Source organism: Marmota monax, unplaced genomic scaffold (genome assembly GCF_021218885.2).
Source record: "Marmota monax isolate L192 unplaced genomic scaffold, Marmota_monax_Labrador192_F-V1.1 WCK01_AAM20220418_F8-fsc00088, whole genome shotgun sequence".
Lineage (NCBI taxonomy): Eukaryota > Metazoa > Chordata > Mammalia > Rodentia > Sciuridae > Marmota > Marmota monax.
Genome location: NW_026694492.1, coordinates 4237700 through 4261490, shown reverse-complemented (window position 1 = coordinate 4261490; position 23791 = coordinate 4237700). Strand labels below are relative to the sequence as shown.

General features: G+C 38.9%; 1 protein-coding gene across 22 annotated transcripts in view; it reads left to right on the top strand.

Annotated features, from left to right (window-relative positions):
* Window positions 1-23791, top strand: part of Tcf4 (transcription factor 4) — a 347226-nt gene that overhangs the window by 309846 nt on the left and 13589 nt on the right. For 18 of the 22 annotated variants that reach the window (XM_046419428.2, XM_046419435.2, XM_058571343.1 and 15 more), the window contains 3 exons: window positions 709-787; window positions 3985-4061; window positions 7642-7845. In XM_046419428.2, coding sequence (XP_046275384.1) covers window positions 709-787; window positions 3985-4061; window positions 7642-7845 — 360 coding nt within the window. The remainder of the gene's footprint in view (window positions 1-708; window positions 788-3984; window positions 4062-7641; window positions 7846-23791) is intronic. The other 4 variants (XM_058571344.1, XM_058571341.1, XM_046419444.2 and 1 more) reach the window with 1 other exon arrangement.

Sequence of the window (23791 nt, the reverse complement as noted above, 5' to 3'; positions counted from 1 at the left end):
GGGATATTCTCTGTGCCTTTCAGTTTCTAGATTTTCTATGTAGATTTCTTTTTATTCTTTAAAGTAATATGGTGCTCACTGACCAATAATGCTAGCTTTGCCAGGATAGTTCTAAAACACTTTGGAATAGGCATTTTTAAAAAATGAGGAATCATCACATTATTGGCACCTGGGGGACTTGGCTTCTCTGCTTTGCCCACCCACTACTAGGAAGACAGAATTAAATGGTTCTCTTCCTGGATGCTCCCCAGTGACAAAATGGCACACCTTATTTGACCAAGGAACTATACCTGATATTTTTGTCAAAAGCTAAACATTATCAGTTGCAAATGTAAGTGGAGGTTGTCTCTGGTTGCTTTTTTCCTAACCATTGGGATTGTAAAATAAATCCAACTTATATTAACATTGTGTCCTAAGTAAAAGTGCTTATTTAATCTGGGCCTTCTATAGCTTTGGAATCAGAATGCCCTAATTATAATGAAAGGCATTGGAGGTAAAACCTTAGAAATGATACTGTCTAACCTCTCATTTTGTAGAAGAAGGTGTTACATTTTGCATTTCAGAGTATTGGTACTGTAGTTGATGCTTACATATATTTGATAACTTGTAATATTTAAATGAATTGCATTGGTAGCTTTGTAGTTTTAAAAACTGTTAATTGTTTATTCCTAATAAATGAAGGATTTTTTTTCCTTCTTACCATTTAAGATCTATTCTCCAGATCACACTAACAACAGCTTTTCATCAAATCCTTCAACTCCTGTTGGCTCTCCTCCTTCTCTCTCAGGTACTGTATCTTAAATCATGTTTCATCCTAGTAACAATTTTTGAGAATGATTTCCCTTTTATACATTTTGCTGTAGCAAATAGAAATTCACTCCCCTCCTCCACCCCAAAACCGAAAACATCACAGACAAATAAAACAGGATGGGAGAGACAGATTACAATATGACAGTACATTTACGTCCAAAATCTTTCTTAAAAATTAGATGATCCTTTTAGACTACACAGGCACATGAAAAATTTATTTCTTAAACTTTTCTTAGCTCTGCCAAAGACTCCCAACAGCAGAATAATATATTCCAACAAAACATCTCAGATGGAAAAAACTTGGTTAATGTAATTGTAAATATGAATATAGACTATATAGTCATCAAATGTAGGCTACTTACACAGATCATTTCCTGTAGACATTTCAGCCTTTCCAAATTATTCCCTCTTTAAAATATGTGCCATTGGAATATTTGAGAGAAACTATAATTTTGTAAATAAATTGTGAAACAATTTTTTTGGAGCATAGGAGATGTTTGCCTCTAAAATATAACAAATTAACATGAAATATGGCTTCAAAATGAATAATTATAAGTTGAAGGATATGTCAGTAAGTCATTTAACATTTCAGAGATGCATTTAAAAGACTTAATATCTTTCCTGTATAAACGCATCTAGAAAATCTTACCTGATACCTGTCTCACCCTGGAAAGAAGACAGGTGGCTTCCAAACAAAACTAAATCACATGCATTCCTGACTGAAAACTGACAGGCAAGGGATCCACTATGAATTTTAGTAGGTCAGTTTTCAGTAATCCACTGTAATCCATAGTGGATCCCTTGCCTAAAAGTTGCATCCTCGAACCCTGTTTTATCCCCTATATGCAATGTTCATATGGCCCATTATAAATTGGGTTCCCATATAAAATGGAAAGTTTCAGATTGTTGCAGAAATTTCCTAAGTGATGACTGTGACTAAAATGCGATTTCATATCAGCTATTTCCAAGCCTCCATGATAGGGGAGGGTCACAGAATAAGAAAAGGGATGGGTAACTGCATCTCTAAAGAGGCCAAGTTAAAACTGAAAGAAATGAAGATAATCGTAAGAGGATCATGAAGTATTATTCCCCGTGGCACAAATGGAAAGTGAAGTTCAGTGGTGTTGTACTCTTCTAGTTCTGCACCGGATTCTTAGGCTTTGAAAAATGATCTCTTGTGCAGTGTCTAGAACCAGACAAGGATTGGGTAGAAAGCACTCGAGGCCGGAGGGAGAGAGCATCTGAGTTAATGGAACGCCCCATGTCCCCATTTCAAACAAAGCAACTCTTAATTCCATGTGTTCTAATTTGGAAAAAACAAACAAGCAAGCGAACAATGTTCTCAGGTTTTAAACTGTGAGAACAACTAATTTAGTCTAATGCCCAGTTCTATGGATATGTGTACTGAGGCCCTTGGATGGGTGGTGTAGCTCAGTGGTAGAGCATTTTCGCCTAGAATGAGAGAGGCCCTGGGTTCAATCCCCACCATCCTTGAAAGGAAGGACGGGAGGAAGGGAAGGAAGGAGAGAGGAAGGAAGAGAAGGAGGATGGGTGGGCAAGGGCAAGCAACTTGCCAAGGTTACGCCATTAGCAATAGATAGTAATGCCAGAGCTCCAAGCCTACACTGTGGCTCCGCTTCTAGCTTATGGTGGGACCAGAAAGTCAGCATGCGTAACCTTTCAGTGGACTAGCACACGTGCCTGCAGCCTGTGCAGCCTGTTCTAGGTGGAAGGCACAGAAACAAGGCTGCAGATGCCACTTTCTGGGTCCTGGAAATGCATCCTGGGAAGACCACGTGCTGGGGAGAAAGAACTTTTATGAAGATATAAATAAGGGGACAGATTGCTATTTTCACACTGACGGCTCTGTCCAAATTCTGTCAAGAAAAGTAATTGAACAAAATATTCTATTTTTGTTTAGCATAAAAATACACAGGCATACCCAGAAAAGACAGGAAGAATGGATTTTAAAAGTGCTAACAGCATCGGGGCATGAGATTTCAGTGAGATCATAGCTATTAGTTTTTTCTTTTTTTGAATTATGTATTTTCTGAGCTTTGTACCCTAAATACATATTAAATTTAAAATTGGCTTTTATTTATTTTGCAGGTTAGACATAGAATATGTATTCTTTTAATTTTTTTTAAGTTGTTGATGGACACAATACCTATACTTTTTTTTTTTTTTAATGTGGTGCCAAGGATAGAATGTAGTGCCTCACACATGGTAGGCAAGTGCTCTACCACTGAGCTACAACCCCAGCCCATTCTAATAAGAATCTTTCTTTACCATCAGGTTTTGTGAATAGTAATATGTTTATTTTCTTCACAAGAAAATATTAGTTGTTACTATTGTATGGAGTTTCAAAATTTCTGTTTAGTGGATTTTTTTCTAAGTAGTCTAATTCTTTTAAAATGTTTCCAAGAGGCTCAGGGCTCTAAGTTTAATCCCCAGGCGCCCAAAAAAATGTTCCTAAAAAATAATCTCATTTCATACATTTATACAGGTTTGTGTATGTGTGTGTGTGTGTGTGTGTGTGTGAGAGAGAGAGAGAGAGAGAGAGAGAGAGACAATACCTTTATTTTATTTATTTATTTTTATGTGGTACTGAGGATTAAACTCAGTGCCTCACACATGCAAGGCAAATGCTCTACCACTGAGCTACAATGCCAACCCATAGATCACATAAAACAAGTAGCACAGGTGCTTTCCATTGATGAGGGAATTTTGGTTGAACATAAACTAGCCTTGCATAAAGATCTAACAGCCCCTCCTTCTGTGTACCCTTAAAAGTACTCTATAGTAACTGATTTCTTCTACCAGGAGCCTTTTCAGCTGAAATTAAGACTCCATTAAATGTTCTCTTCTAGAAGGAACTGAGGGTCCATGTAGAGTCTACATGTTTTACATTTCAAGGGTTTTCCTGGGCTAGGGAAGCAGCTCAGTGGCCTAATGTGCATATAGGTCCTGTGTTCATGCCCCAGCACCGCAAAAGAAAGGATGAAAGGAAGAAAGAAAATGTTTTCTTTGCACAACATTCTGGTGTGAGAAGTTCACATGTAGTTACCTTATTGTTTAAGAGAACATCAGCATCAAAGGACTATTTTTAAAAAGTACATTCAGTTGATTATTAAGTTGATATGAATCTAATATTAATTCTCATTGTACTATCAGCAGGCACTGCTGTTTGGTCAAGAAATGGAGGTCAGGCCTCATCATCTCCCAATTATGAAGGACCCTTGCACTCCTTGGTAAGTCTCATCTGCTTCTCTGCAGCCACTTTCCAATCCAGTTTTTCCTTTCCATCTACTTCACATTCCAAGATGCTCCTTGTCACTGGGACTATAGGTCAATGTTACGCACACCAGCTTGATTACAGCCAGTCATTAGACTGCTTGTTTATGTTTGTTGATGGTTACCTGGATACTACTACAGTGGAAGGCCTGGGGTACTGAGCATCTAGGACCAAAGAAGAGACTCAGAATCCTAGCAGGATAATGACCTCTACCCCCATGGTTGGGAGAGACCCCTGCCTGTGATTAAATAACTTCCCTGCCATCAACCAGCTATTGCTCCTGCTCAGCCACACGGCTAGAGCACTCAAAGATTCCTGCTACCTCTACTTTGGTTCCCAGAATAACAGGTTCATAGGAGGTTTCCTCTTAACCTCTGAATAAGAGACCTACTGTTTATTTCCTCATTCACTGTGGTTCTCATAGGAATTCAGTAATATTGTTAATAGTACAGAAGTGCCTACTCTTCAGGAGGAAATAGCTGAACATTTCCATGGGAATAATTCGTACTATAAATACTCATGATGATTCAGTGTCTGACACTTTAGTCTTCCTCAACTCTTGGTGGATGGGGCTGGAAATACGCATGCAGCCACCCTGATCCATGCAGTATCTGGTCTTGACATGAGTCAGATGGGGAGGGTAGCCAGAAGTGGGGCAAGCCCATTAGTCCTTCAAAGCTGAGTTTTCCTTTTTTTTCCTGAAAATTTCTAGATGAAACAGAAGGCATGGATTTCCCTAACTTAGTGTTATCTTGTCAGTGTTTCTGTATCTTCCCTCTCTGATCCCTCTTTAAGGAAAATCGAAAGATGAAAACACAAAGATGGATTCCCTCCTTCATTGTGCTCTTCTCCTTGCTGGAGTGTCTGAATCATCCAGCTATGCATTTTAGCCAATAAAGAGAACCACACACAGAGATAGCATGTGCGCTACCCAACCCATTGATTGGCAGTCTACACCTAAGTAATGCATAGCTGTTTTAAGAGTTTGCCTCCTTCGGTCATTCTTCAGGACCCATCCATCCCAAACAGGCTTTTTCCAGCTTTAAAACTATAAGGCTATTTATAGTTCTGGACTACAGCTTCCATTCCTTATGGATCTGAATGCTCAGAGGGGCTTCATAAGTAGAAACTCCTCTTTCCCTCCACTAGGAGAGCCAGCATTAGGATAGGCACATGTCTGTCTTTTCATGCTTGCATTTACACTCAGAAGTATATATTATCATTCCCATTTTTTTTTTAATTTTTTATTGTTGGTTGTTCAAAACATTACAAATTTCTTGATATATCATATTTCACACTTTGACTCAAGTGGGTTATGAACTCCCATTTTTACCCCATATACAGATTGCAGAATTACATCAGTTACATATCCATTGATTTACATATTACCATACTAGTGTCTGTTGTGTTCTGCTGCCTTTCCTATCCTCTACTATCCCCCCTCCCCTCCCCTCCCCTCCCCTCTTCTCTCTCTACCCCCTCTACTGTCATTCATTTCTACCCCTTGTATTATTTTTCCCTTTCCCCTCACTTCCTCTTGTATGTACTTTTGTATAACCCTGAGGGTCTCCTTCCATTTCCATGCAATTTCCCTTCTCTCTCCCTTTCCCTCCCACCTCTCATCCCTGTTTAATGTTAATCTTCTTCTCCTGCTCTTTGTCCCTACTCTGTTCTTAGTTACTCTCCTTATATCAAAAAAGACATTTGGCATTTGTTTTTTAGGGATTGGCTAGCTTCACTTAGCATAATCTGCTCTAATGCCATCCATTTCCCTGCAAATTCTATGATTTTGTCATTTTTTAATGCAGAGTAATACTCCATTGTGTATAAATGCCACATTTTTTTAATCCATTCGTCTATTGAAGGGCATCTGGGTTGGTTCCACAGTCTTGCTATTGTGGTATCATTCCCATTTTTATAAATTAAAAAACTCAGGCTCAGGGCTGGGACTCTAGCTCAGTTGGTAGAGCGCTTACCTAGCACGTGTGAAGCACTAGGTTCAATCCTCAGCTAAAAATAAAAAATAAAGATATGGTGTCCATCTATATAAAAACTATTTAAAAATGAAACTCAGGCTCAGAGAAGGTTAGTGACTTTTCCCAGGTCAAATAGTAGCAGAGTTAGCAGTCTCAGGAGATGGTTTAACTCCCAAGCCCACCGAATCAAAATGCTCTGTACCATAGACTAACTCCATTAGACACACATTCTTCCTGTCGATATAGAATAATTAGAAATTGTTTTTCTCATGCCGTAGAACTGGCCCATCTGTTTGCCCAGCACATGAGGAATCAGAGTAGATCATAGCTTGATACGGTACAGAGCAGCACAAGGTTTAAAGTCCAGAACTCTTGATTCCAACCCTGACTTTATGTTTCCCAGCAGTGGGACACTGAGGAATTAATTCACTTCTTTTCTTTGAGCCTCTTTTTACCCTCTGTATGAAAGGGATATTAATGTCTTTTCTATCTGTAGTACCCATGAGCAGCAAGGATCAATGAGATGTTACATTTTTAAAGGGTACAACAGAGAGTAATACCTGATGTCATTGATAAAAGCAAAAAAGTGTGTGTGTGCATGTGTGTGTGTATGTGTGTGTTTGTGTGTGTCTCGTCATTTTCTTTTTCCTCTAATGGAGGCCTCACCTAGCTGAGGTAAACTAGAATCCTAATGTGGCTAGAATGAAAAAGGTCCTTGGGCTTATGACTATATGAGGTAGTGACTCTGTACCATAGAGGGGCTTTGAACTCATTGAGACATCGTCCTCAGTGAATGAGGGGGTCAGATCTTTATGATGCTTCAGTCTTCAAGTTTTACATTACTTTGGTTGATAGAATTTTAGTGATTTTTTTTTTCTGTAACAAACTTGGGGCCTTACATACACATGTGCACACACATGTAGACTGGTATTGATAGTAGACAAGAAGCAACTCACACAGGTTAAAAACTCAGTAGGAAGCCAAAATCTGTATGCTTTTACCTGTCTCTGACTTGAAAATAATTTAATTAGGAAACCACAAATAGACCATCTTTCACTGAACTCTTAACTAATCCCTTCCGGAATGTCTTGGGTTTTGGTTTGTTGTTGTTGTTCTTTTTAGATATGTGCCTAGTCGAAAAAAAATGTAGGCCCAACTCTCCATCACGATGGCTTAGGAACCTACTTCCTCAATAAGACTCCTAACGCACAGACTCTTTCTTGAAATTCAATGAATGATCTTTCATAGAGTAAATCTAAATTATCTTTCAAGCTAAAACAGTTCAGTGTAGCATACGTACACAGTAATGTCCTGGAAGAACTTTTTTTTAATTTACTTTTTCATGTAAATAATACTATAATTTTAACATCAGCATTTCCCACCAGTTTTCCAGGAAGGACATTATGTATTTTTATTATTGTTCGAAGGCAATTAACTGTATTGCAAACATATATTCAAGAACCAAAGTGTGGTTTGTGTCCATCAAAGATCTCCTTATGTAACTAACCTATGTATGTATTTCAAACTAAATCGAATTTTACGTCATTTATTAACCAACAGCAAAGCCGAATTGAAGATCGTTTAGAAAGACTGGATGATGCGATTCATGTTCTCCGGAATCATGCAGTGGGCCCATCCACAGCTGTGCCTGGTGGTCATGGAGACATGCACGGGATCATTGGACCTTCTCATAATGGAGCAATGGGTGGTCTGGGCTCAGGGTACGGAACCGGCCTTCTTTCAGCCAACAGACATTCACTCATGGTAAGTGATGAGATTTGTAGAGTATACAAATTTGTACAGTGCGGAATTAGAATTTCAGGTTTAAATAACTACTGCTACTGGCTTTTCTAAAGCAGCTTTATTGAGAAAACAAAAGTGCACCCATTTATAGTATACAATCCAATGTATTCTAATGCATTCACAGGAATGTGCAGCCATCATGACAGTCTAGTTTTAGGACATTTTAGCCCACTGTAAAAAAGAAAACTCACCAAGCACTTATTTCCCACCCTCTGCCTCCAACAACCACTAATCAATCTACTTTCTGTCTATAAATTTGCCTAAATATGGACATTTTCCATAGATGGAATCACATAACACATGTTGGTCTTTCTGACTAGCTGCTGTTAGTTAGCATAATCTTTTCAAGGTTTACCTATATTTTACCACATATAGAGCTTCTTTTGTTTTCACTGCCAAATAATATTCCATGGCATGGCTAGACCACATTACATTTATCCATTTATTAGGTGATAGGTAACTTGGTTTGTCTCTGGTTTGGGGCTGTTATGAGTGATCCACCTATAAATGTTCATGCACAAGTTTTTGTGTGAGCACATGTTTTCCATTCCCCTAGCATATATCCAGGAATGAGTTGCTGGGTCACTGATGGTATTTTAAACCATTCATCTTGGTGACTTTGATTTAAGGGTTCAACATTGCCGAAATTTCAAATATGAGCAGGTTGGGCTTATTATTATTATTCCTATCCTTATTATTATCATTATCATTAAAGAAGCCAAAATGGTCCCTTGTGTCCTCAGTACGGGAGGTAGAAACATATGGTAAATTTGTTTGTGTACATACATGTTATGGGATTGTGAAATCTAATGTAGAGAATAGTTTTGCTACCACATTTATAAATAAGAGTTTATTTGAATAATCTGTTAGCAGATTTGTCCACCTGACAATTGGAGTGTCTCTTTTACTCTTTTGAAAGAATTTTAGAAAGCATCTTTTGGGGTGTGTTACAAAGACACTGAGAATATTAACAGAATATTAAGTTGTGACAATTAATGAAATGACTAAATAGGTGTAGAATTTGATGATATTATAATAATTCTGCTCTATCCAGACTCCTGTCTGGTCATAAACACCTTAGTGTCCTACTCTGTCCCTTCTAGATTTTTTTCTAAAAATTGCTTGAATGACGGTCTCTTTTCCAGTAGAACTGTAGCATCTTTTGTTTAAAGACATTCTAAAGGAAACACAAAATAAGTACAAGTTATTAGGAGGTTCTTCAAGTTCTTGTTCAAGAGTATTATTGTGTCCTTTCAGTTTCTCCTACTAAAACACTAAGATGAAGAGTACTGTCCTGAGCAGTGTAATATCAAAACCTGCAACCAATTTGAAACCCAAAATACTGGATTATAAATAGAAGCAATGAACTCACTTCTAAAATGTGGAAAGATATTTTTGAATGCCAAAGCTATATCTTTTTTTCTTTTTTTTTTCTTTTCCTTGACCTCTACCCTAAAAATTCATCACTAAGTAAAATTTGTCTGTTCATAGTGGTTGCTAAGAGTTTACAAAAGGAAAGTCTAGATTTTAATTTGGCTTGGCCTCAGGTAATGTGTTAAATTCACTTGGGATGCATATAATATGAGATTTTCATTTGTACAGCTCTCTTTTTTTTTCTAACTACGATGTTTAAACAATACTGCTTTTAATTAAGAAATCTGGCTTTATTAAAAGCCAGATCTGTGACTTATAACCATTTCTGTATATCTGCTCTCAATCAAGAGAAAAATAGTTTAATTTCTGTAGCTGGGTTCGTTTTGCATATGTTAACCGGATGCAGCACGCAGCCAGGGCATTGCTTCAGAGACTGTCTTTCCATAAATATGTAAAGTTTGTTCTTAAGTACCAGATGTAGGTTAAGTGGTTCTTTAACATACTAAACTATACATAGATGCTTTTTGGAACTATTTGACCTTTGAATTGCCTCCTCTTTGAGTCTGATTCAGAGATGGGATGGGAGGAAAAGTCTAGAATTATTTTTGGAGATGGGGAGTTGAACTGATTTCAGTGCAGGGGAACGGGAGAGAATAGAACAGAACCATTTTGAAAAGGGAAATAATTGGCCAATATAACACAGATACCTCTTTGATTGGATTGGGAAAGAAAAAAAAAACTATATAGAAGAAATAGAGCTGCCAGTTTTGTGGACGAGGAAACGTTCCTGTTCACTCTTCTGAGACATCTTGTATTCAATTAAGAACAGCCATGGAGCCAGCCAGAACGTGGTACCACCTCTGTCAGCAACCTGCTGCATCTGACCCAAAGAGGGGCTAGTTACCTTTTCCCCCTTTCTTCTTGAAAGACCATTTAGCCTGTCCACAGAATCCTAGATCCTCAGTCTAAACATTAATGTGTGTGGAAGAGGCTGGATTGGCATATCTTTCCTTGGGCAAACTAGTATGAATTTTAAAACAAAAAAAAACTAAGAACAAAGGAAATAGTTTTTGAATTTAGTCAGTCTAATGTTAGCCTTTGACCATTGGATGCATTCCACAATAAAAGGGAAGTTTAAGGGGAAGCAAAAAAAAAAAATGCAAAACAACCCCCCCCACCTTTCCCCACAACAACAACAAAATAAAAAAAAAAAATCAAGGAGGATACTGGTAATGTTTTCCACATTTGAATTTTAATACATGAAACAGGCTATAAAACTTTGGCCAGCTGCAGTAAATAAAGTAGCAGCGGGAGGTATGCACCGGAAATGTGGCAGAAAGCACTGGAAAGAGCCACATTGGGCTGCACACCTTCCTGTGTCCTGGACTGGAAGTGAGGGACCAGGGACTCCAGACTCATCCCAGGGTGGGAGTTGTTTTGAGCAGATCTCGTTTCTCCTTCTCCTTCCTAATTCCTTCTGATTAAAGAATAGACAGCTTTGAATCCTCTTGACCTCAGTACTCTTCTGGTTCCCTCCCTCCCCGCCTCCTGAAAATCAAAACAAAATAGCTTGATAACTTGGAAGATGATGTAAGCCTTTCTTTCTGGTGCAGCTTGGATTTGTGGTGGGGAAAGCTGCGGTTCTGCCTCAGCTATTATGTTATCTCATTTAATTGCTAACATATTGTACTTAGCTTTTGATTCACAAAAATGTTTTCCTTGGAGTTCTGAAGTAGGTCTTCTGTGATTTACTAAGTATTAGTGTAATGAAAGGGTTTTTTTTCTTTTCTTTTCTTTTCTTTCCTCAGCGGCATGGCTCCTAGCACCAGAGAGTGTTGCAAATGTGGGCGCTTCTAGATGATATTATTTGCCTAGGTCTTTTTCTTACCCCAAAACATTCACTGACTTTCCATCGTCTATTAGATAAAGACCAATTCCTTAGTCCAGCATTTAAGACCCATGTCCACTTACCAGAGGTCTTCCATTTAGCCACTCCAATATGCAGAAGGTTCTGCAGCGAGCACATTGTGTGCATCTTACCAGAATTTGCCCAGAACACTCTCGCGAGGTACCTCTCTCCAAAGGGACCTGCCCATCCATTTCTTTCTGCCTGCCTAATTCCCGCCATTTTCAAAGTTCTGACTCAAATTCTTCCTCTTCCAGGCCATCTTCTCTTGCTGTTCCTGCCCATGATCATCATTTTCTGGTCCACTCTTAAAGGCACTCTGAGTCACCCCATTTCTAGATATTTATCTTACCCAGCTACACGTAGCTCGGCATCTTTTATAGATATGACTTTTGCCTTACCAACTATTATAAATTCCTTGAGTATCACGTGTCTCCTTCCCCATAAATAGACCATCCATCAAAAGGGAAGAAGAGAAACTAACATTCTCAGTGCCTGAAGAGTTTCCAGCCCCCCTGCTGGGTCCCATTTACAGTATACCAGGCCAGCTATACCAGGGCCCATTGAAGTGATCATGGTGGCCCCAGGAGGTTTGAGCAGGTAGTCTCAAGGCATGCAGCTGAATTTAAACTCAGATATGTTGACTCCAAGTTCCATGCTCTTTTTTAGTACCATGAGTACTTCCCAGAGACTGTCAGCCTTTTGAGAATTAATTTTCAGTGCCAGAAGCTTGTGATTTTCAATTCTTGATCAATGTTGGGTGGCAGAAGAAGTTTGCAGGTATTTTATGGCCAAGTTCCCAGAGCAGCTGTCTCCCTCCCCGCCCCCTGTCCCCCACCATGGGGTACACGCTCAGGGTACAACCCACGTTGTCTAAACACTTTTTCTTAAGTCAACATACTTTTGCTAAGTGGCCAAGGGTGTGAACTCTTACATGAGTTCTTGAGTTAGTAAATTTTAAGTCATTATTTTTCTTACATAACCACCTAGTTTTCTTATAGAATCAAAGTAGAAATCTCGAAATGTGAGAGAATTAAGGAAACAGCTGGGCTTTCCACTAACCTAGTTAGAAACTTACCAAATATAATCCCTTCTGTACCTCAGATGTCTCCATGGTTAATCCTGATATTGGATTTTTAGATTTCCTATCAATTATTGAAATGGCAATTTTCCAAATTTAATTCTCTCCACTATTCATTCGTTATTCATACCACCAGATGAGGCCTGGAAGAAGCCTTTCAAATGACCTAACCTCTTCTTTTAACTGAATAAGAACAAAGCCCATATCGAACAGATCTTCATGTGACTCTGTGTCAGTAGAGCTAGCAACAGCAAGACCAGTGAGCTAAAGACTTCTGTATTAATATGTAAAATTTATTTGATTTCCAGTATATTTTGTTTAATTCTACTTATTCATTTCAGAAACATTTAGCAGTGGTTACCAGGGTAAGACCCTATGCTAAGATGTGTTCTCTGCTCTGAAGGAATTCACAGACTAGGCAGAAAGGACTAGCATATTTAAACAAATTGCTGCATACTGGTCTGCTAGACCCAACAAGAGAGCAGAACTCTCTTATCCAGGAGGAAATGTCACATGGTCACTTGGTGTAGGAGTAGTGACCTCCTACAGGAAACAACCCTGATTGACCTGGGACAGAGGAGCCCAGTGGAACTACCTCTCCCCTGACCCCTGTCTTTTGTGGCATCCCCACGGCTCCTCACTAGACCCCCAGGTGGGGTTGTGGAACACAGTTCAGAAACCACGCGTATCAGTCAACCTTAGCCTACTTCACTTTTTTCAATGACATTTTTAGTTTGATTTGGATTAAGTAGGATTTATCCAAAGAATACATATTAGGGGGGAAAGCACCTTTTTCTTTAACCGACATTAAGCATATGAGAACTTATTCCACTGAGGGTTTCATAGGACAGTTGAATTGGTTCTACTCTCACAGTTGAGTTCAAACCATTGCATTTTAGATTTTAAAAGCAGCTCAGAAGTCAGTTAGCCCATTGCCCTGGTTTTGCTGCTGAAGACCAAGGAAAGGGGAAGTGACCCAAGTGTGGGGACTTGCTGGTTAATGGCTGAGCTAGGATTAGAAAACCGGACAAGCCAGCCACTAGACCAGCACCCTTTATACAGTGTTCCCACTGCCACAGCAGACTTCCTCTCTAACCTAATACCGTACCAATTTCAAAACTGCGACTGATATTACTAAGCACTCTGTTACTCTGACCTAACTGATGAAACCCAAGAAAACTCCTGAGCTGCCCCTTGGCTGCTTGCAGCAAGTAGCTGTTGAGCTCTGCCAATAATACTTGGCAACACAGACGGGTCCCCAGAGAGCACTGAGGTGATGTCCTGGCTGGCATTTCTGGTAGGGTGCCCTGGGAGCAGCGGGAGTCAGAAAATTCTCTTGCTGTGTGAACCTCTTCCACGGAGGTGTGTTCAACAGAGTGGCCCCTGTTTGTAGCCTGTGCCTCTGTTGTCCCAGATTTTTTTGTTCTACGAATTTCTGTTTGTATATAAATGTGTACTTCATTTCTAAGCAGTCATTATCATAGAATCTCAGGAACCTTCGATGTCATCTCTACCCAAATTTCCCTACCAGTTATGTGCCAGACTGTTGACAAGCCTGTGCTAACATCCTTCCTCCAAGGTGAATAGCTCCAGATGCCCCCCAGGTCCATCACATGTTTGAAAATTCTTCCTAGGTCTTACTCAAATCTGCTTCTCTGTACACTCTTTCTTTCTCTGTCCACTGGGAATTGCCCTCAAATCCAAATGCTTGAGAAACTTGCTTATTTGAAGACAGTCTATTCAATGTTTTTTTTTTCCTTTAAGTTAAATATTTATATCTTCAAATATTTAACCTAACATAATGTTTGACTCCTCACCACAAACTCCAGGACCTTCTGATGTATTCTTCCTAGTCTCCCTCACCCAAGAACCTCAACCCCATCATAGCACTCAGGGAGTTGTCACAGTGAACCAGGGTGGTTAAGTCACGTCCCCTGTTCTGTACATTGCATCTTCATTAAGGCCATCTGGGAAAATCCTATTTGCTCTTGGTAATGCCTTCATCATCCTGCTGACTTATATTGAACTTGTAATCAGATGAAGTCCATAAGCCACATGTCTCCCAGCAATCCTTGTGCACTTTATATTATACCTATACAGAGTACCCCTCAATGCCTTTGAATTTCATGTTGCAGCCTTCCATCTGTTTGCAGTGTAAAGGTCTACCTCGATTCCTCGCTCAGTCACATACTCTGCCAGCTCTTCATTGGCAAATGTGATGGGTGCCAGGAAAGCCCACTTTAAAGCCACTAATGAAAAGTTGACCTGGGAAGACACAGACCAATAGGCCCTGAGAATCAGTATTACAGGCATTCTCTCTACACTTACTGTCCCCTCCCCTTGGAGTTTAATATCTCAACCAGTTCTGTCCCTCTGATTTTACACTCACACAGTCTGCCCTTTCTCAGGTCAATATCCGTGTCACAAGAGACCATGCATGTCACACTCCTATAAATGAGGAAACAAGATTTGTCCAGAAAGACTTGTTCTTGGTGAAACCAAACCATGTTGGAGAGGTCACTGTCTCTATTTCAGAGCACTCCAAAATTATCTTTTAAATAGCCTGTTACAGAATTCCACCCAAGATCTTAATCATCAGCATCATTTTTCAATAGCTACTATGTTGTTGGAATTAGGACATTCGTCTATTTCTGGTATTCCACTCTCTCTCCTAACCTCCTCAATTATCAGTTATTATTGAAAGCAGATTAGCAGCATCTTCAGAATCCTTAAGCTTATCCCGCAATGATATTCTGCAAAAGTTCAAAAGGTTTTGAATGCAGCTGCAGTAGTGAGAACATTTACTTTCTAAACCCTAAGAGAGGTGGTTAGGACAACAGACCTCCCTAGGTTTCACTATAGTGGGTCCAGATTAGGTGCATCCCCTTCTTTTCCCCCATACCTATTTTATTCAGATTTAGGTTCCATGACATTGAAATAGTCATTCAGTATGCATTGGTTGTTTAACCCAAAAAACTGCTCTCTGTGCCCCTAGGACAAGCAAATTCTAGTTCTCTAATTTTATTTCCCTAAATATGTTTAGCATCCTGTAGCCATGACCTTTAAAGAAATAAATGTTTAAAACATTTTTGTTGCCAGGCACAAAAACTAGTGACTTGGAAGGCTGAAGCAGGAGGATTTCAAGTTCAAAGCCAACCTGGGCAACTTAGTGAGGCCTGTCTCAAAATTTAAAAATAAAAAAGGCTGGGGGTGTAGCTCAGGAGTAGAGTACCCCTGGATTCAATCCTGGGTACCAAAACCAAAACAAACCAAAAAAATTTTTTTGTTGTTTTCTCCACTTTAAAATATTAAAAAATATAACTTCATTATATTCTTAGGTAGTTTTATTATTAAATAATGGAGGAAAAAACAAGCAGGTAGGTTTAATAGCTCCATCATCATTATTTTTTATTGAATTTTTACTAGCTACAAGGACACAATACCAAATTACCCATATTTGAAAAGGGCATAAACTTTGTATCGTAAAAAATGTAATACTACCCTTGTTTTCTCCAGAAAGCAGATTTTTCTAGAGGGAAAGTTATATATTGTATATATTAGAAAACACACACAAATGTTCACTCAGTCTGCATCTGCTTGCTTCAGATGCCGCTGGAGATGCTCAGAGGTGCTAGAGAAAGTCTCGTCTCCTGGCCTTTGATCCTGGTACATGTCTCACTTTAGAGCAAGGTGGAATTCTTAAGCCACCTATGATGGATGTGATTGAGACAAGAAGATACAGCAGGTGTCATTGAGCTCATATTTAGCATTGATGTATAATTTCAACAGAGACAGGATAGAAAAGTCATTCCCAAGCCACAAAATAAGCATGATTTCAAAAAAACAGGAGAGGAAAGAAAGGCCCTTATATGCTCAAACAGAAGTAAGGAAATTGCTTGATGATCCAGCCCTGCAGCTGGTGGCCACGCCGCACAGCCCCTCCTCCACAGCACGGCAGCTCCAACAATTGGCTCCAACATTTCACATGGGAGTCCACAGGAAGAGCGAGTTTTCATGTATATTTTTTACATCCAAATTAAATTAACTCATGGAATTTTCCACCCTTAGGAATTAAAGTAGCAGCTCATGAAGTAATTCAGTTATGTCATTCATACCAAAACAGAAAATACTGGCGCAACTTGGCACTGTTTAAAAGCCAAGATCAGGCCTTGGTCGTTTTATAATTTTTTTTTTTTAATTCCATGGCTGTTGTTATTTTAACTTTTATTGTGGCTGTAAATTCTTCAAATCAAAAAGTATCTCAGTTGCCTAGAAAACACAAGTGTAGAAGGGACTCACAGTAAGACAAGGGCGTCGGCAGAGCAAACCGAAAGCCGGAGCGACAGCCGCGTTCTCTGTAACTGGAGGGTTCTACCTAATTGGTTGACCTTCACAGTTGTGCATAATTATAGCTTCCTCTGTGTCCATAAATCATCCGAGAACTGTAAAGTTGAGTTGAACCCAGAGATCTGTCCAATATTAGTAACATGACATCTGAGGGGAAGCATTGTCCTGATACAATAGCCACACTCTCTTAAAAGCAGTTAATTGGACATACTGTGCAAAACCACGGGCTAGGCTCCCCACATTTTAGTTTGCCTTCTCCCTGGCTTTTCTGCACGCAGACCTTCTCATTTGGAGCTCAAGTGTGTGAAAGTTATTGGAGAATGGTAGTCCCTGGGTAATGTTTCTGTAAGCTGCCCAAAAATTTTCCCCGTAGTCTAGATGGGAAACAGCTGGTTTTTGTTTAAAAAGCTGCTTTGCGAAACGTCTGAATCTTGAGATGGAGAACTGAGGTCACCGTTAAAGCAGGTGTCCATGAACAAGTGGGAAAGGCAGAGGGGCCCGCGGTGGGTTAGCTTCTGCAGGGCACTCCCCACCAGAGGGGAAAGTGTTGACGTTTGCTCCTTTATTTATAAAAGACACAAACAGGTCTAAGGAAGTAATCGCATTAACAGTACAATTAGAAACCGAGTGTCTTTGAACATAGCCAGCGCTTGAGTGAATAATTAGCCCAGTCTGAAAGAAACCAAAATGGTCATTTCCCCCACAGGGCTTCAGATACAAGGGTTCAAGGCTCCACTCTCCCTCGGAGATCATAAGTGCTTGAATTTCCTCTTTAAACACCCCAGGAATAAAAAGAACTATTATTTCAAACAAGTAGTAGCGTAACTAACTAGGTCTTCCAAGTTTTTTGGATGCAGACTCAGGGAAAGGGGATCAAGAAACCTGACATGGGCAAGATCCATTCTGAAGCATTTTTGCAGAAAAGCCAAACAAGAACATGAGGAATCACTAAAGCCCAGGGAACGTCAGGTATCCACCAATCTGAAGATGAAAGGAAGTCAGCCTCCTCCCCTGGGAGCGGGTGGTTATTAGCAGCTGTTTATCCAGTCGGGAATAGAGATTAACATTGTAATTTTTTTTAATTTTTTTTTTTAAGAACTAGAAGAAAATTTGTTTGGGAAGTTGGCTCTTCATATCTTGTCACTGCTTTGCCAAAAAAAACTTCCTTTCTCAGAACACATGTACTGAGTTGAGCAATGTTATGATTCTCTGAGAAGCTCTAGATTACCAAAAAGTCTATCTCCATTAAATAGAACAGAAAAGGGCAGAGAATGGATGGACGCTTGCCCTTGACACGTTCTGTTGTAGACTTTGCAACGTGAAGCTAGCGGCCAGCTGTTTGGTCTGTTACCTGTTCTTCAGCCCGACTTAAATGGGGCATTCCACCCTTACTCCTCACGTTCCCTCCCCAGCTCAACCTTTGCCACTCCAAGGTGCACGCAAATGGATTTTGCAAATGCCTACTGCTTGCAAAGGATTTTTTTCATGAGATATTAGGGAAGTTGCTTAGTACTTTGGGATCCTAAAAAAAAAAAAAAAAGAAAAGAAAGAAAAAAGAGAATTGGATATTGGTATTTTTTTCTTGATTCCATGCTACTCTTAATGTCATTTTCTTTTATTAAATCCTTTCTTTTGCTTTTGATCTTATTTATAGCAGAGCCACTGGTCATATGGAAACTATTATTGTATAGCTGGGAGATGAAAGACTGCATTGCAGTTAAATAAGAGTGAATCATTTGGGCCAATAATACACACACACAGTGAGGTACCATTTGTGTCCAAATGCCTTGTGTTGTTCACTTTGTAGCAGAGCCGTTGAAGTTTATGAAGGGCTTTACAAAAATCTGCTTTTTGTCAGAAAATATGTAGTCTGACAATACGAAAACACATGTTAACACACAGTCCTTAGCTGTGTGCTTTTCTGACACACACACACACACAAGTAATTCTGCTTATTGATATAAAAAGAGAAATTTTCATTTACAGTTGGGATATTATTGAATTAATATTAAACATAATTTTTTAAGAAATATGTTTAAATAATCTACATCAAAATTCTATCGATCCTTCAAAACGTATCTAAACTTCCCCCTTCTTTAAGTAGTCCTGGTTTTCCCAGATACAACTTCACCGTCCTTTAAAAATGTGTGTGATCTTGTGTTTTTTTTAAGACATTCATCTTGTTTTGCTTTATACCATAATCATATTACCCTGCCATTAAAATATAAGTGGCCCCAAAATAATAGTTGTCTTTTATTATTTTTCCCTGCAAATGCCTAAATAGTGTCTTGCAACATTCAAAAGGCATTCATTGAATTAAATGGACCATTTGTTATTGACGGAAACATGTTAAATGTATATTTGACAGTGCCAAAGGTTTAGATTTCAGTCAGACTCACAGATACCTGCCCTGTGTATGATCATCTCTATTTAGGGACCATACACTGGCACATTGTAATGAAGTACTGACCAGTGACCTACACCCAGCACTGCCCTTGGGACACTCACTCTCCAAGGCAAGTATAGCCTTCATGAATAGCAGCAAAACAAAATCATTGAAGTTTAAGCCCTGTGTTATTAAATGGCACCCTGGAATTTTTGTTGAGGGTGGTATCTGCAGTGAATGGTCAGAGAAGACCCCATGCAATTCCAGAAAGTTGATGAGAAAGTGCAGGGTGCAGATGGCCCTGAAGGGTGAGAGACAGGGGATCTGTAAAACTAATGAAAGAGAAGCCAGCCCAGGGGACAGAAGGGAGGACCTTGTGTAAACCCTGGTTTGCAGGAGTGAGCCCAGCAGGTGAGAGGCCATGAGTAGGTAACTAAAGATTGAGACTGAGCAGTTTAAAAATAGGCAGGAATCAAAATGGTCCCAGAGTATCCAGGTGAAGACACAGCAGCACAAGTCAGAGATCTTAGATTGTTGATAGAGCAGTGGAGAGCCATGCTGGAATCTTAATGTGCAAGCCACCAAGTGATGCTAAGAGAATATAGCATTCTAAAGGTGAGGATTTGGAAAGTGATGGAGGGGGGGATATTTCATTAGTTTAGGTGAGCTTCTTTATACTTCCCCCTTTCCAAATATTTCATAATAAGTGCATGTTATTGGATAATAAGAAGCATTTTAAAATTAAAGGACAAGGGTAATGGTAAATCCAGAGTGTTGGAGTGTCTATGCTGTCTAGAGTGTGGAGGTCAGCAGCAAGACTGCATGCACACAGGGGTGACCCACTTCAGGGATCCAGAATTCCAAGTACCCATCAAGTGTTTAGTTGACTTTTTTTTGCTTCAAATCCAAGAAGCTCCTTCTAAGTAACTGCAAGATTTCACTATAATCTCTGTGCTACATGGGTTTGGTTCACTGGGGATAGATTAACTTTAGTTCCATAAAACCTACTTTCTAGCCTGCCACCTGGAGTGGGGAAGAAATGAAATGGACTCTGCTAACCTCCCTCCATAGTCTTACGCTACATCCGTTGACGGTTTCCGCTGTCGGAAAATGATGCTGAGAATTGGTGGCAGGGTGGGGTGGAGACACAGAAGAGAGAAATGAAACAGTTTTAGTAGATGGAATTTATGAGTTAGAAAAAGAAAGATGAACCCAATTCAGCTTACACCCATTTGCATCTCAAATCATATCACAGGATCATTCATTATAACCATTTTGGTGGACAGTCCAGAGGACTTTGAATGTAGCTGATCACATGACAGATAAGCACTGCCAACCTCAGAATCATTTAGATTATATTTAAATCCTCTTGAAAATTATTTTGTTATCTGGAGAGTAAGCATTATTAAGCAAACCTCTAAGAGTTGCACAAGAAGGAATTACATTAAATTCCAGACAAAGCATGTGGCTGTGATATTGTTAGAAAAAAAAAATCATTAGGTGTTTTCACGACATTTATGAAATCTCTCAATGAACGTTTTAAGAATCTAATCAAAATCCAAGCAAAATAACTGAATCATGATCTGACTTCAGTGAAAATTCCTTTAAATAAAGCTTATTCACATGGACAATTTTTTAAAAAAAATTGTCAATAATCTTTTAAACTGAGGACTACAGAAGTTATGGTTGAAGAAGGGTTTCCCAGTGTGGGGACTTTATCTCCCATGAGTTGGGTCAGGTCTTGATTTCTTGCAGTTTTCCTGTCTCTGATGGTGTTCCTCACAGTATCCACCTACTGCTGCCGTATGAGCCTCTGAGTTCCATCTATGAGCCAACAGAAAACTTTGCACAACCACATTCTGCCTTCTGAAAAGATGTGCTTCTGGACTGAATGGTATTTTGTACACGTGAGAAAATAAGTTTGCTTTCCTCTAATATGACAGAGATCTGGCAAGGTAATTGAAACTGAAATCTAGTACTCTACAACTGTCATGTATAATTGATATTTCAGGGGGAGATTACAGTTCAGCACCCAAACTGTTTGCTGTGTCAATAGGTTCTAATTACAGTGAAAGCCCATTGACTTTTCTCTCTTACTTTACAAGAGTAAAGTAAAAGGCATCAGGACTTTTTTCTTTGTCTCATTTTCCTTGATCTTTTTCTTCTTTCTGAAAAAAACATCTAATGTGAAGAGGGAAATTTTGAACCCGTGCCATGAATTACAAGCTTTAATTTTTGATATGTCAAAATGTCTCTAAGAGCATAGTATGGTTTTGTGTCATTATCACCTGGATCTAGAAATGAGCGACAAGTTACCTCCAGTTCCTGTCCTACACTCTTAGAAGGATTATGGTAGAATGGAAGTAACTGGGGTCTGAAAGCCTGTTTTGAAGCACTTATCTCTGGAGATAACATTAACTAGGATTGAATAACTGCCAAATGAAATTTAATACATTTTCCCATCCATGAAATAGGCCTCTTAAATACAACAGAATAATTACTTTCACAATACTCCCTGGAAACAAAGAGAGCAAAAGCATTGAATGTCTTTTTTGTTTGTGGCATTTGTTGTTAGCTTGAGGATAAGGACAGGATATTTACCAAGATGCTGTAGGCAACCTCGCATCCCTGTATAAAAGCAGCCTGGCCAACAGCCACCTAATTTGAAGCTGCATGTCTTTTAAATCGATTTATGTTGGAGGACTTGTGGCAAATATTAAATTTTGTAATTTAGTTAGACAGTTTGGCCTTGGCCTGAGTTGGTGAACTTTAAATTTTTTCCTATGATAAAGAAAACTAAAATGATCTTCAGATCTGGATACTCATATGCACATATATGCCTGAAAATGTCTTTGTTATAGGTATGTGTGTGCACACATACATGTACACACATTGGTTTAAAACAAAATCTCCAGAAAGTAAACCCCCTTGGACCCTGAACTCTGCTTCCCTCCCCTGTGTATGTTTATATGCCCATTCAAATTGTTCAATGTTAAAAGTTTCCTGAGTTCAAGATCTATTTTAGTTCTCTAACTGGACATTGGCTAAGTCACTCAGCAATTCTCCACCTTAGCACATTTTTTGTTTTTTATGAAATTGAATTTTACCTAACTTACTTCCAAGTTCCTCCAAACCCTGAAAGTCTATATTCTGGGAATTTAAAGAACTTCTAGTAAATCAGTCTTTTCCCCAGAAAGTATGATCATTTAAAATTATGATGCTTAATTTAATTATTCCCAATGATAAATTTTCAGGGGATAAAATTGAAATGGATGTGCCAGAATTGGAATCTATCTTGACCTAAGATTCAGGGTAACTTAGATATCTGTACATAGAGGTACCAGTCATGACTTACCAGGTATGCAGACAATCAGGCCAAGCCATGTTTGGGCCATGTGATTCTATCTGCTCATTCTTTTGTAACTCATTGGATCACAAAACACCAGATCCTAGAGTGGCCTATTCATAGCATAGCCTATGTCTGCTTCAAAGTGATGTGCTGGCCCTTGGATAGTCTTGGCATTCAGAACCTGGAAATACTAAGGAGAGAGGGAGTTAGAACCCCCAAAGAAAGGTACCAAGAGACACCATGAAAGAGGAAACCAGGCTGTAGTTAGAGTGACAAGCATCGAGTAGATTAGATAATGTTTTCTGAATTAATAAATGTATTCTGATCAACTGATTAGTAATTATCTAATAATTATTAAATTTTACCTGTATCTTTTAGCATAATTATATCTAAAACTACATTCTAAGAGACTATGACAATGTTCTTAAAGATAGCAAAAAATGCAATCAGTATTATTTAACTGTTTTTATAAGCTGGCTTTTAATTTTATTGTTATCTTAATGTTTATCAAAATAGATCTTTAATGAAGTATGAGTTTTCTAAACATAGGTACCATATGTCATACTTTGAGTCAACTTGTAGCTTGAAAGAATCTGCTTTTTCCTAATACATTATTACCTATTTGTTATAGGAGAGGTGGACACATCACTGACCCCTGTATTTATTAGTGGTGGTATTGGGTCCTCCATCTTATTGCTGAGCTGTTCTCGTGGTAAATTTGTGTTATCATCCACCATCTTTCTTGGCTCTCCTGTAAACAGAAACAATATTTCTGAAGTAAATAGGATTGGAATGTGCTGTCTGGGGCCAAGTAAGCAAGCAGTGGAATTGATCCTGGAGAATCAGACTCTTTACCACATGGATCTGAACCTTTCAGCCATCATCCACGTGTCCTGAAATACACAGCAAAGCCTTAAATATTAACAACTTTATCTACTACTTCTTTCATGGAAATTGACTGATAGTATTTGAAATGACCTAGTGACCCGTAGAAAATAGAGTGAGGTAATACATATACCTAAAATCCAAACAAAATGGTAGTTGAAACAACTATACTTTCAATTGTATTTATCTTCTTTACAATTTCACTGTCATTGTAGAGGAGAAAGACTTAAAATCAACCAAATGTGAAAATAGTGAGTGCAAAGATGATCATAAGTGAAGGTAGATTGAAGCTTGAGTGCTCAGAGCTCTTGGACTTCATGGACTCTCAATTTTATGTAATAAGCAAGTGTTTTCAGATAAGATATAAACTGTGTGTAACTATTATGTACTCATTGTTTTACATATACTTTTTTTTTTTTTGGTACCAGAGATAGAATTTAGAACTCGACCACTGAGCCACATCCCCAGCCCTATTTTTTTTTTTTTTTTTAATTTAGAGACAGGGTCTCACTGAGTTGATTAGTGCCTTGCTTTTGCTAAGGCTGGCTTTGAACTCAAGACCCTCCTGCCTCAGCCTCC